This window comes from Etheostoma spectabile, chromosome 16, assembly GCF_008692095.1.
Source record: "Etheostoma spectabile isolate EspeVRDwgs_2016 chromosome 16, UIUC_Espe_1.0, whole genome shotgun sequence".
NCBI classification, from domain to species: Eukaryota; Metazoa; Chordata; class Actinopteri; order Perciformes; family Percidae; genus Etheostoma; species Etheostoma spectabile.
The window spans coordinates 13,094,268-13,107,180 of NC_045748.1; the positions used below are offsets into that span (position 1 = coordinate 13,094,268).

Genomic DNA, 12,913 nt, shown 5'->3' on the forward strand with positions numbered 1-12,913 from the left:
ACACACACACACACACACACACACACACACACACTAATATACACCACATGCACACTTACCACCTTACAATGACAGTAAACTTTACAGTTGAGATATTCTCTTGTCTCTTCCCTTGTGACCTTAAGTGCTCTAAGGGGAATTTGTCCGACAGATTTACAGATCTTTAAAAAGGCCAACCTGCCTTGTTGCAGCTCTGTACTCCTCTGTACAAAAAGACAGATGATAGGGAGGAATTTTGTGGCAATGACAGAATGTGTGAAAGTGACCCTTTAGTATTCAGAAGCGAGAACAACTCCTCATCGGCTCTTAAAAAAAAAAAAACATTTGCAGGAAGATCAGCCTCAGAGATACTCAGAGGATAATCTCTTATCCTTTGAAGAATGCCTCAGTTCTTAACCGGCCCCACACTGGTCCCCGCGGTGCAGACGGGCACAGAGAATACAGAGTGTATTTGCCATGCAGATAAAAAGGATCTCGCAAGCTAATGTTTACACACATTCAGACACTTTCCCATTATAAGTCCCATCCACGGGGAAGGAATAACTCCAAGGCCTTTATTTTAAGACTAATACTGCCTCACAAAGAGCCTTGTGTGACTCAAACCAAAAGTAAATTGCTTTGGGTTTGGCAGATATTGAAGTGCTCATATTATGCTTTTTGGCTTTTTTCACTTGCCTTTATTGTGTTATATATCTTTTATGTGCACGTTATAGGTTTACAAAATGAAAAAATCCACCCCAAAGGCACTTACCATCTCCAACAGAAAACACTGTTCACAACCTGCTCCAAACAGATCTATTGTAGTCTAGACAAACCTGTGTCACTATGTAATACACGTATAATGCTTGGCTACCTGCTAGCGTGGCACGCCCTCAAACTCTGCTTCTGACTGGCTAGTAGTCCTTACCTAGCTACCGTGCATGTGCGACTCCCAACATAGATGGAACAGAAGGGAGATACCTCACTCACTAGCTAAAACAGAGAGCTCAACACACAGGGTGAAAAGAGGAGCTGCAGCAATGTGCAGTTGAAAATTAAACCATTTAAACGTATTCTGATATAACCTCTAAATATAATTATGAATCTGAAAATGAGCATTATATGAGCAGTTTAACACTATTTCTCCAAATGGCAACAGCATGTGAAGGCTTTGAATGAACGGTGCAAGGTTCTTCACTCTGGGAATGGTGCAAACAGGTTGAGACAGGACTAATTATCTATTCTGTTTTGGCTGCCCGTAGAGCCAGTGACTCAGCCATCAGATGTGAACTGTTTTTGTCCCCATTTGTCACAGACGGAGAAATTTAATTGAAATTTCCATAGCCAGATCTCTAAGAAAAGATATAAAGGTGGGATATAGTAGAGTTTATTGTGCTTTAATATGTCAGTTTCTGTCCTGGGGCGTGTTTGATGACCATTTACTCATTGTCAAGTTTTCATCTCCCCTCTGTTTTGTTTTGTTTTGAGTTGAGAGTTGTTGTTTTTTTTATCTGTCCTGGTTTCACACTGTGATCATGTCATTTGACAGGGAGAGCTTGGAGAGCCAGGCCAGAAAGGAGGCAAGGGGGACAAAGGAGAGCATGTAAGTTCTTTTACAAAAAATTACAGAAATCATCAATTCATCATTTATGTATAATTTCACTGCCTGGGATTCTTAGTACTATCCATTTTTATTTTTTTACTGTGAGTTCAGGGGTTTTGACAGTTGTTGAGTTGATTGACCCTTTGACGTGTTCCTTTCTTCTTTGCAGGGTCCACCTGGTCCCACCGGCCCTCAAGGACCTGTTGGAGCACCTGGTCCTGCTGTAAGTGTCTTGTTTGCATCAAGTGTTCCGATCACTCAACGCCTCATCCACTGCATCTGCTAGGCTAACAGTAGCAGATCTCCTGATCAGGACCCCCTTTTCATCTGTCGCAGGGTGCAGATGGTGAGCCTGGTCCCAGAGGGCAGCAGGGTCTGTTTGGCCAGAAGGGAGATGAAGGATCCAGAGGATTCCCCGGACCTCCAGGGCCAGTTGGGCTGCAGGTGCGGACTGCCACGAAACATATAAACTATATTCAAATGTTAATATTAAGAAACATAGAGGCAGTGGTTGTAGTTTAAATTATCTTGAACATGGTAAAAAAATAAAGGGTTTGGGTTCAAATAAAAACATTTCAGCACAAGTTGCGTGGGATTTCCCCCTTCCTGGTTTACATATTCCTGCCTCTGCTGAATTATTTTTATCAGCGGTGGGGATGAAATGTTACCTCTGCTATCAGCAGCAGTTGTTTAGCCGCCAACGGGTGACTGCGAGCCGGCAACAGACACCGCCAGATGACGGCCCTTTCAGGGGCCGTGGTAGTGGAGTTAAGCCAGAAAAAGTGAGCGCCATGCGGCGATGACAAAAACAACTTGTTAAGTTTAGGGAAAAAGTTGGATTAAAGCTATAGTGGATAGTTGCTGTCGCCCCCATGAGGAATGACACACTGTTGCGGCGGCCACGTGATACAAACCTTCCGTGATCGTGCACTCGTGACCGTGCACTTGCCCCCACCTCAAAAAGCATGATGGACTCTTTAGAAGAGGTAATTATCTTTCCTTTTTTTTTGCGCATAAAAGTCACCAAACGCCACAATCTTCTGAACATAGTCAAACTGAGAAATACAGAGAGAGTTGTGTGGAGCTGATCGTTTTAATGAGCTTTTTGGCAACTCAATTGGCAATGGCTTGAATGTGACGTATGTTCATTAATATCAAAAGGTTACGCACTAAAGCTTTAAAACACTCCCAGGAATGAACGAGCAGTTCCTGGGAGAAAGTATTTTATTTTCGCCGCAAAGTGAACTCTCCGCTCTCCAGTTTGAAAGCACTGTGTTTTACATTTACACCATGTTGTGCTATTTAATTTTGAGATTATTTTCCATTGGATATTGAAGTGCATTTAAGTTTATTGGCATGCCTGGTCCTGGCATGTCCATGGTATTGGAAGGGGGATTTCATTCTTGCATGTTTTGTTTTGCTGTGCATGATCAGGCTGTATGACTAAACCCTATGCACACTCCTCAGGGCTTGCCTGGTCCACCTGGTGAGAAAGGTGAAACTGGAGATGTTGGTCAAATGGTAAGTGACTGTGCCATCATTCACTACATCACATAACAGGAAGTTTGCATGTAAAGGGTCCTTACTCATTATACTGTATGTTCTCTTCTATGCAGGGTCCACCTGGCCCCCCTGGTCCCAGAGGCCCTTCAGGACCCCCAGGAGCGGATGGCCCTCAGGGACCTCCCGGTGGCATTGGAAACCCTGGTTCTGTTGGAGAAAAGGTAAACCTCTCTTCTATGTCTGGTGTGAGAGTAAAGTGGTGCAGCTGAGGTTTTGTGTAAGCACTTTATGTAGCATAATACCATTTTCTTGGCTTTTTTTTTGGCAGGAAATGTTTTTTTAATTACACCTGACACTTCTTTAGTTGGTGTAAGTGTAAACACAGACATCTCCAAACTCACATGAACTCCTTTTGGTTTTGTTGTTTTCTGCCTCTTTTCATTTGATGCTAATCATATCTACCTGTAGGTAATTAGGTAGATGGACAACGTAATCACTTCAGAAAACAAAAACATAGGCAGACAGTAAAATCAGATTTGAAGTCTACCCTCACAGGTATTTGTCTAAACAAACTACTCGTGCATATGAATACACATAATGGATGCAATTCAAAGTGCTTTACATAAAGCTTTAATCAAACACATGAAATAATGTGTTAAAAACAATTAATACAAAAGTAAAAACATTTAATCAAAAACAGGTTGAATGTAAGAATAAAAGAATAAAAATCACAGATTCAGTTTGCTAGCTGTTTGTTTGAGTGCTCTGGGCTATAGAAAGTGAATGATACCTCTTTAAAAGGCTTTTGCGGCCATTAATATTTCCCACGCCTATTTATGTGATACCCTTTTAAATTGGACATGATCATTACTTTCCATCGCAGAGTGACATATGCACAGCTAATTTAGTGGACGGTCTGCCAGCCCCAACAGTACTACTGCTGGGTGGAGAGAGTATGAATTAACACTCAAAGGCGCTGCACTTGCAACATGATGAATGCATTATTAAAATGCAGCTCTCATATAATCGGCTCTGGCTCTTATTTGTTGATGCCGTTTCTTTGTGAAAGGCCGGCTTTGGCAGCTTTGCAGTCTCTGGAATGCAGCTCTTTGCCTTTTCTTATTGTCCGTAGCGATGGTGTGATTAGTTTTATCTGGTCCAGTCAATAGAATCACATTTTTGCTACTTTATACTCTCCCTGAGGATAGCCTGTCCTCCTTCAGTGCAAACAAACACAGCGCTCTCTTGGCTAATCACTCTTCAGCTGTTCTGCCATTTTATTGGCCAGCCCCAGGAAATGGCAAGCCACTGAGCTTGAGCTTTTTTTTTCTTCTTTTTTTCTGTTTTGATGTAAACATATCTCTCATATACTGTATCTGTGATGAGCAGCTGCCTTTTATGCTCTTGGTTGTTCCCTGTTGTCAGCAGATTTTCCAGGCAGCCCTATGTTGAACATAGGCAGGTTGTTGGCCTGTGCAGGGCTTCTCTGACGCAACATTGCATTAAGACCGGCTCCTAATACAGGATGATCAGAACAGCTTAGAGTGGATTTCTTGACAGCAGCAAGAGAAGGTTTGGAAGACAGCCAGAGGCCACTAATTTAGAGGATCAGCTGTTGTTCACAATACAGAGCAATCCTGTTGTTCATGCTAGAGAGACTCAGGACATGCTCATCATAACACACATCCCGGCACGGCTTGGCATTGGCTCCGCAGTGCTGTGCGATCCATGGGACCCCGTTTCCCAAATATGACACAAGCTAATAGTTGTCCCTTACACAGGTGTGGCCGACTGCGTCTGCAATAAAACCCCAACAGGGAGAATGGTAGGCTTATGTGACAGTGAATAATGATAGTGCCCGATGTATAGGTGAGTCAACAGGGAGACTATCCAATAAGGCAGGGGAAAGAGGACAAGATATAAAGGCAGGGTCCAGTGAGAAGAGTGAGGTCAGCACCCTCCTGTGCTCCAGCCACCCAATCTGTCTGCACTTGATGGATTGAAATCTCTTGTGTCATCTCTTTCTATCCCCATTTGGGTGACAAGGGCGCCGGGACAGTGGATGCTGCTGTAAATGATGGGAATTTTAGAACCATGCTGGATCAACAAATCAACTTTCTGATAATATATGTGCCTCTCTCAGCCTCTAATATTACCTCTCTCTCTCTCTCTCTCTCTCTCTCTCTCTCTTCTATCAGGGCGATGCTGGTGAAACAGGAGAGCCCGGCCTTCAGGGAGAAGTTGGCCCACCAGTGAGTAATCTGGTTTTCTTTCCTCCATGTTTAGATGAATAAGTACCAACAAAGGATGAAAGGACCAACAATAATTTCACCACCAATTGAATCAGTGTTGGTCAATAGCTGGACTACAAATCAGTTTATCTACAATGACCACAACGTATAATGAGACTGTTCCATTTTGCTTTGAAGTTTCCTTTCGTCATTTTGAACCTGTTTTCTATGACCATCTCTGAATTTGAATAACATACATTCTGCGTATTGTTCCAGGGTCCAAGAGGAGAACGAGGAGAAAAGGGAGAGTCCGGTCCGGCTGGCACAGCTGGCCCTCCCGGCCCTAAGGGTCCCCCTGGAGATGATGGTCCCAAAGGCAGCCCAGTAGGTCTTTTTCCACCTTCGACTTCTGAAAATACATTTTATTTTATAAATAGGTGCACTCTCGTCACTGCTTTCACCTCTCACAAAGAACACATTGTGACCTTAAACTACATACATTTTTTTTTTTTTTTAAGTAATGCAAGTTCTATTGATTTTTTTAGGGCCCCAGTGGTTTCCCTGGTGACCCTGGCCCCCCTGGAGAGCCCGGTCCCGCTGTACGTATGGCATGAGTGAATGCATTGTGCAAACTCTGTTGTTTACAGTTTGTTTTTTGTCTGCAATGCAGCATGACTGAGGCTTTGTTCATTTCCTATGCAGGGGTTAGACGGTCCAGCTGGTGACAAGGGAGATGATGGAGAGGCCGGTCAAGCTGTGAGTGTTGTGTACCAATTGGGTTACTTTACCACAACTCTATATGTGCTGAAAGAGATTTTTTGGGGGGTTACAAATGTCAATTTAAATCACAAAATGAATACTGTTTAATTGTCATTTAATTACAATTCAACCTAGGGTTCTCCTGGACCCACTGGAGAGTCTGGCCCCTCTGGACCACCAGGAAAGAGAGTAAGTAATGTCCTGTGCGCTTTTGTCGTAGTCGTTTTAAAATATTATCAATGTCTATCTCTTTGTATTCCACAATTTAAATCTTTATTTATTTATTTTCAAATAGGGCCCACCTGGAGCAGCGGGACCTGAGGGAAGACAAGGAGAGAAGGGAGCCAAGGTAACGCATCACGCATCCAACAAAAACATATTTTTTCTCAACCAACAATATCATGTCCCCAACAAATGAACAAGTATCTAATGGTTTGTGTGTACCCTGTTTTGTGTGTGAAAGGGAGAGTCTGGCTTGGAAGGTCCCCAAGGAAAGACAGGTCCTGTTGGTCCTCAAGGATCACCTGGCAAGCCCGGTTCTGAAGGCCTCAGGGGTATCCCCGGCCCAGTTGTAAGTAAAATGTTTCGTACCGTCACGGCAATTAATCGCAGTCATGTCTCTGTGTTGCGTGGCATTGTTAAAACACTTACAGAGCAGCTGCACGTCAGTGGTTTTCAATAAACTGCTGAACATGAAGGTGCTATTTATAGAAACGTGTTTTTCTTATTAGCCGGGGGGGTAAAAACCACTGTCTAATTGGTATTTCTATGCAGGGAGAGCAAGGTCTACCTGGTGCTCCAGGCCCGGACGGACCTCCAGGACCAATGGTGAGTAGAAGTGACTCCTGGCCCTTTGAACTGAAGTATCTCACATACAGTAATGTGTGCAACTGGATCTGAATCCCCCTCTCCGGTGGGTGTGTGAATCTTGACTGATGTCACTATTCAATTTGATTTTGATTATCCTGTCAACGATTCAAATCCGCTATTGCTATCACGTGATGCATCACCATGCATCACTTCCTCGATATTATCCTATACTGCTACACGTGGTTTTCATCAACAAGTCCCCTTTTTATTGTATCTGCCTTTAAAAAAAAAAAAAAGACACTTCCTGAATGTAGCAGAGTCTGCAGACAACAGACAAAAGGCAGACACAATAAAAAAGCAGCGACCGGAAAATCAGCAAGCAACATCCGTAGGCAATAATCGATTATGGTCTGTCTCTGCATCGATGCAGAATCGTCCAGATCCGCATCGCGATGCATCGATCGTGATTCATTTCAACACCCTCCAATGTGTCACCTCTCTCACAGGGTCCTGCTGGTTTACCCGGTTTGAAAGGAGACTCTGGTATCAAAGGAGAAAAGGTGAGCCACCTCTATAGCTGAATGTTTGGATGTTAATCATTACTGTAGCTTTATACTAGGACTAATGGACCCATTTCCCACCAGATTGATTAGAGCTGTTGTTTGCCTCCAGCCATAAAATCATTACCCAAATCATTAGAGGGTGTGCCGGATAGATGTATTCTATGGCTAATGTTTGTGATGGTGTAGTATTGACTGTTGTATTGATAATGATGCATGTGCTGTTCTCCACCCTCAGGGCCATCCGGGTCTTATTGGGCTTATCGGACCCCCAGGTGAACAGGGAGAGAAGGGTGACAGAGGCCTTCCTGGTCCACCAGGATCACATGGTCTCAAAGGAGACAATGTAAGTACAACTACACTGGAGTCATGTTAAAAGGCCCACGCTTGTTTAAAAAAAAAAAAGTCTGTATGCCAAAATCAGACTGGGAGTGCTGTAGAAGAGTATCTGTGCCAATAATCAGCCCACTGAAAGTGTTTGATAATCCTCAGCTTTGGGGTGTTTTTTTATTTTTTATTTTGTACAGGCAGAATGTAGTCACCAGTGTTTATATCCCTCATTCTAGTCAATACTGTTGCTAGAGCTGATCGATATGGGAGAAAAAAAGAAATTCATATGTAAAAATATTTTTGACCAAATACATCAATGTTGATATTGGTGCAATATTGTAGGGTTGACTATTTGTGCTTTCACAAAACATCATATATATACAACATAATGAGAGTTTTGATGAATAATCACCAATATTGTGGATTCAATGAGGGTAAAGGCAAATGATAAAACAGTGAGTAAGTCTAGTTCTATAACCTCACTTAACCGTAAAGCAGCCTTTAAAACCAGGAAAGACAACACGTGTGTCAAATCAGAATTGTAGTTGGTCCGCACTGAGACCTGAGTTCTTATTTCATTCTCCTCTTCCTCCCGTGTTGTGAGATTGACAAATAAAGTATCCATCTATATATTATTGTTATATTGCCCAGCCCTAACCGTTGCATCAGGAATAACCTTCTTCTGTTGTCAGACATCAGTTATGGAGTCAAGCTCTCTTTTTTTCCTTTAGGGTATTGCTGGTCCTTCAGGTCCACTTGGTCCCATTGGTCCTCCCGGATTACCTGTAAGACTCATCATATGTGTTGTGCTTCAGCATGTGTGTAATCTATAAATCAGTGTCTAAGCCAATATCGATCACTTTGATATTTTTGTGTCTTTAGGGTCCTCCTGGTCCCAAAGGTGCTAAAGGTTCATCGGTAAGTGTTTTACTGACAGCTGCATCCCATCAGATAAGGAAAATGTATCAATCACGACACTTCCGAAAGATTGTGCCGCTTAAGATCAAGCATTGCTTTAATTTGTCCTGCTCAGGGTCAAACTGGACCAAAGGGAGAGACTGGTACAACTGGCCCTCCTGGCCCTCCTGTAAGTCAAAGACTTTTCTACTCGGTCATCATTTTTGTGTCTTATCCTTCCAATTCATTATCTCCATCCTTATCTCTGACTGGCATCAATCTCTCTCCATAACAGGGCCCCCCCGGCGATGTCATCCACCCGCTCCCCATGATTTCTAACGTGAAGGGCCGAACTCGTAGGAACATCGATGCCAGCCAGATGATGGACGACACAGCCACGGATGCCAACTACAAGGACTACGACGACGGCATGGAGGAAATCTTTGGCTCGCTCAACTCCCTTAAACTGGAGATTGAGCAGATGAAGCACCCACTGGGCACACAGACCAACCCCGCTCGTACCTGCAAAGACCTGCAGCTCTGCCACCCCGATTTCCCCGATGGTTTGTGTTCCACTCTATCTGAAATGAGCCGACTATCTGGTCTATTGACTAATCCTTCTTCTCCACAGATTGTAATTCCTGTTCCAGCTCGTCTTTCATGTGATAGTAAACAGAATATCTTGACGTCCAATATAGATCAAACGACTTGAATAAATTAGATAATTATAAAGATTGATTTGGTATTTGGTGGGGGCGGGGGGGTGGACTAAGAAGTTGTCGATGTTCAGATTCTTTGGCTAAATCCTGGAGCTTCACAATCCTAACTACAGCACTTTTAACACCTTTAATGCAAGTTTATCTAATTCTGTAAAATGTTCCATCTTTGCATGATGTTATCAAACAGCAGAAAATCCAAGTTGTATTTTTGTTAAATGTCTCTCACTGGGTGTCAACACTTTTAATGATGATTTTAAGAGAAAACACTATTAATTAAGATGTGTGTTGTATATTGTGTTTCACAAGTTATGTTATGTTTGCCTTAAGCAAGGCATTATTTATTAAACAGTTATTATTTCTAATTAATCTCAGAATATAAAATAGGCTCAACACAGACTGAAAGTGTAGACATTGAGACAGAATACAGGATGTCAGACACTGCCTTGGTCTGAGGGAGTACAGCATAGGCTTAAAATCCTATATACATCTCTCTAATTGCTCTCCTTGTTGTCTCCATGTTTTCCAGGTGAGTACTGGATCGATCCAAACCAGGGCTGCTCCCGGGACTCCTTCAAGGTTTACTGCAACTTCACAGGTGGCGAGAGCTGCATCTTCCCAGATAAGAAGTCTGAAGGGGTTAGTCTGGCCCGGTGTACACAAACACTTGCACACACACTCACACACACACAATGGACAGTCAGGTTGAGGAATAATAAGCGGAAAGGTTGGGATTAGTGCTAGCAAGATGATGTGGTACTAATACCACTATTTCCAGCCTCCAAATGTGGATTTGATTGACAGTAAAGTGACATTAGATGGATATTCCAGATAAGTGAATTATTGTTTTTTTCCCCCTCACATCTGGGACTAACCGGCGTGCATATACTGTATATACCCGAACATCTCAAGTAGGTGCTAGTTGCAACAGTAACTCTATTGTGGCCCATGTACCAATATAATTAACCTCCATGAGATTACCTTGTGTGTTGTTACCAATAAGATGTGGGCGATGACACAACAGGGTTCAAAGGGGCCGAAGTTATAAACATGCTAAATGTCAGTTTCATTCTGACAGTTGGTAACCACGGGGAGACAACTCCCTCATTCAAACACATTTTCTTGTCCATATTATTGTTTCAGTGCCAGTTTTAAATTGAATGCCATTAAGGAACTCTAAGCCTTTTGGCAGGTGGTGGCAGACACATTGACAAGATTTTCACTTCATTATACATGAGTGTGTGGAGGAGAGGAGAGTAGCCGGGTGGTAAGACATTGGGAACACTGTCTTTGACAAGTCGGAGTTGTGTAATAGCATAGTGCTACAGCCATTTTAATGATGACTCTCACCAAGCCTCAGAGGAGCAGGACTTAGCTTAAGCTTCGAATAATGAAGCAGACTTTTTATAGCGTGCTGGCGATGGGCTGCTCTCGTTTGTGTCAGGGGTGAAAAGAAAACCCTGTGCTGACGTTTTTGGCGTAGAGACTGCAAACACACCCACGGGCGTTGGCACGTAGATTGGCACAGTTATTACAGTGCACATAGTTACACTGTACAGAATCACAGTCCCAAAGCCAGACACACTGTTACAGATTCTGGAAAAAGAGAAAGTCAAAGAAAGAATATATTTATTCCTCCCAGTGAAAACAACTGCAGGTCACCTTCGAGGCAGCATGGGTCTAATGTATACCATCTCCCAGCGCTAAGTGATCTCCGGCTCATCATTCATTAACGCATTAAGCTATTGATGACAGTTCCATATCAAACCGGGCTATCTAATTATAGAGAAATTCATCATTGTCATGGCTGAGATTATTAGAGCCTTGCCCTGTTGGCCAATCCACAGCTTTTAATGGCATAACAAAGTTAGTGCACCATGGCTGCACAGCGCTAACACTACACAGCAGGGATAGAGGCCTCGCTATAAGAGCTCTTTGCAGGCGATCATTTTGTAATTAATCACTGTGTACTCATGAATTTTTCAGCAGCAATTAGCTGCCAGCTACAGATTGTACTGTACAAAATGGCATAATGGCTTACTAAAACTTTCTGCACTGGACCGTTTGGTCTGGTTGATCTTAATGAATGCTGTTTCAGGTCTGGAAGACTCATCAGAGGTCAAACAGAAGGAGCAATAGGGGAAGAAGAAGATGGGGATGTGTTTCCGTCAGATCTGTTTCCTTTCTTTAACACTGCTGTTTTTCCCTCCTCTGCCTCCCTGTCGATCCATGCCCCCAGGTTAGGCTCACATCCTGGGTAAAGGAGAATCCTGGCTCCTGGTTCAGTGAATTCAAACGTGGTAAACTGGTAAGCCAGACTTCCGACTTCCCCAAGTCCTTTTCCCTTCCCTGAATGCCTCTTATATTTTACAGAGCAAAATGGCAAAATGGCCCAAAGACTCGCCAGGCACATGGTATAGTCACTACAAGAGAGGTTCCCTGGTAAGTGGCCATGCCCGTGGTCCCAGAGTCCCGGCTCCGGCCTGGACTCTGGGTGCCTGAGGCTCTGCATGGTTTTTGGTATGTTTATGCAGTGGCACCTTGCATTTTGGTTGTTGCTTTAATGTGGTGCATGATTAAGCACGAGTTGCACTCGCCTACAGTCCAACAACATGGGTGATGCTCTAACAAGGAAATGGAGGAGAGGTTTGTGGACCATACAGGCAAGGTTTGCCGTGGTCAAGCTTTATATTTGGCATCCAATGGAGTTTAACAAATGGAAAACAATGTACTTCTGTTTCACTGTTTAAATGTCCTTATTACATATGCAGTCTAAGACACCTCTGCTACATTAAGAGAGCATCCCCTAGTGACTGTGTGCCTCGACACTCCCATGACTCAAGAAGCAATTATCCATACATAGCTGATTTAATAGTTTGGACAAAAACTCCTGAGAGAGTGAATACATCACTTAACACTTCTCTTTCTTTCACATGACATTTTTTTAGTACATGCCTTAGTATGTCATCTACCACAAGGAGGGAAAAACAAGTATAATTTCTCCTCTGCTGCAGCCATTCAGCTGCACTCATATTCCCAGTGCCTCCCTTAAACATTACTTAGATCCGGCAGAGTAGCTCTGAGTCAAAGAGGTCAGGTCCTCAGTCACCACCTCAGGGGCTTCTGAGTTCTCAGTCACTGTTGACTTGCGGCTGTGATGATAAAGAGGTAATGTTTCCCTGGCGATGTCGGGCTGGATCCACACGCTGCGTGGGGGCAAAGAGGGGAAAGGGGGATGAAGAGTGGTGGGGTAGAACAAGAAAAGCATGATGGTACTACCCGGCCACTCTGAGGATAAAAACATCAGAACGGTGGCACTTTGTTGAGCCGCGATGCCGACACTCATAGACATATTGCAGAACAAAGTCTTCATTGTTTATATCTTGTGATTAATTGGCTAATTAAATCAATCATTGACACTAAATTGTTGCACAAATAGATGGAGAAGATGATTCGCTCCATCTGTTAATGTCAAGTTTGAGTGTCGGCAATCTGTGTGTGTGTGTGTGTGTGTGTGTGTGTGTG

At 43.3% G+C, this 12,913-nt stretch overlaps 1 protein-coding gene across 1 annotated transcript in view; it reads left to right on the forward strand.

Annotated features, from left to right (window-relative positions):
- The window catches only part of col5a1 (procollagen, type V, alpha 1), an 86,921-nt gene that overhangs the window by 69,324 nt on the left and 4,684 nt on the right, over nucleotides 1-12,913 (forward strand). The window contains exons 44-64 of the mRNA XM_032540336.1: nucleotides 1,529-1,582; nucleotides 1,752-1,805; nucleotides 1,919-2,026; nucleotides 3,050-3,103; nucleotides 3,199-3,306; nucleotides 5,284-5,337; nucleotides 5,593-5,700; nucleotides 5,862-5,915; nucleotides 6,019-6,072; nucleotides 6,211-6,264; nucleotides 6,371-6,424; nucleotides 6,539-6,646; nucleotides 6,850-6,903; nucleotides 7,392-7,445; nucleotides 7,684-7,791; nucleotides 8,507-8,560; nucleotides 8,658-8,693; nucleotides 8,809-8,862; nucleotides 8,968-9,235; nucleotides 9,918-10,027; nucleotides 11,628-11,696. Of these exons, the coding sequence (XP_032396227.1) occupies nucleotides 1,529-1,582; nucleotides 1,752-1,805; nucleotides 1,919-2,026; nucleotides 3,050-3,103; nucleotides 3,199-3,306; nucleotides 5,284-5,337; nucleotides 5,593-5,700; nucleotides 5,862-5,915; nucleotides 6,019-6,072; nucleotides 6,211-6,264; nucleotides 6,371-6,424; nucleotides 6,539-6,646; nucleotides 6,850-6,903; nucleotides 7,392-7,445; nucleotides 7,684-7,791; nucleotides 8,507-8,560; nucleotides 8,658-8,693; nucleotides 8,809-8,862; nucleotides 8,968-9,235; nucleotides 9,918-10,027; nucleotides 11,628-11,696 (1,671 nt within the window). The remainder of the gene's footprint in view (nucleotides 1-1,528; nucleotides 1,583-1,751; nucleotides 1,806-1,918; nucleotides 2,027-3,049; nucleotides 3,104-3,198; nucleotides 3,307-5,283; nucleotides 5,338-5,592; nucleotides 5,701-5,861; nucleotides 5,916-6,018; nucleotides 6,073-6,210; nucleotides 6,265-6,370; nucleotides 6,425-6,538; nucleotides 6,647-6,849; nucleotides 6,904-7,391; nucleotides 7,446-7,683; nucleotides 7,792-8,506; nucleotides 8,561-8,657; nucleotides 8,694-8,808; nucleotides 8,863-8,967; nucleotides 9,236-9,917; nucleotides 10,028-11,627; nucleotides 11,697-12,913) is intronic.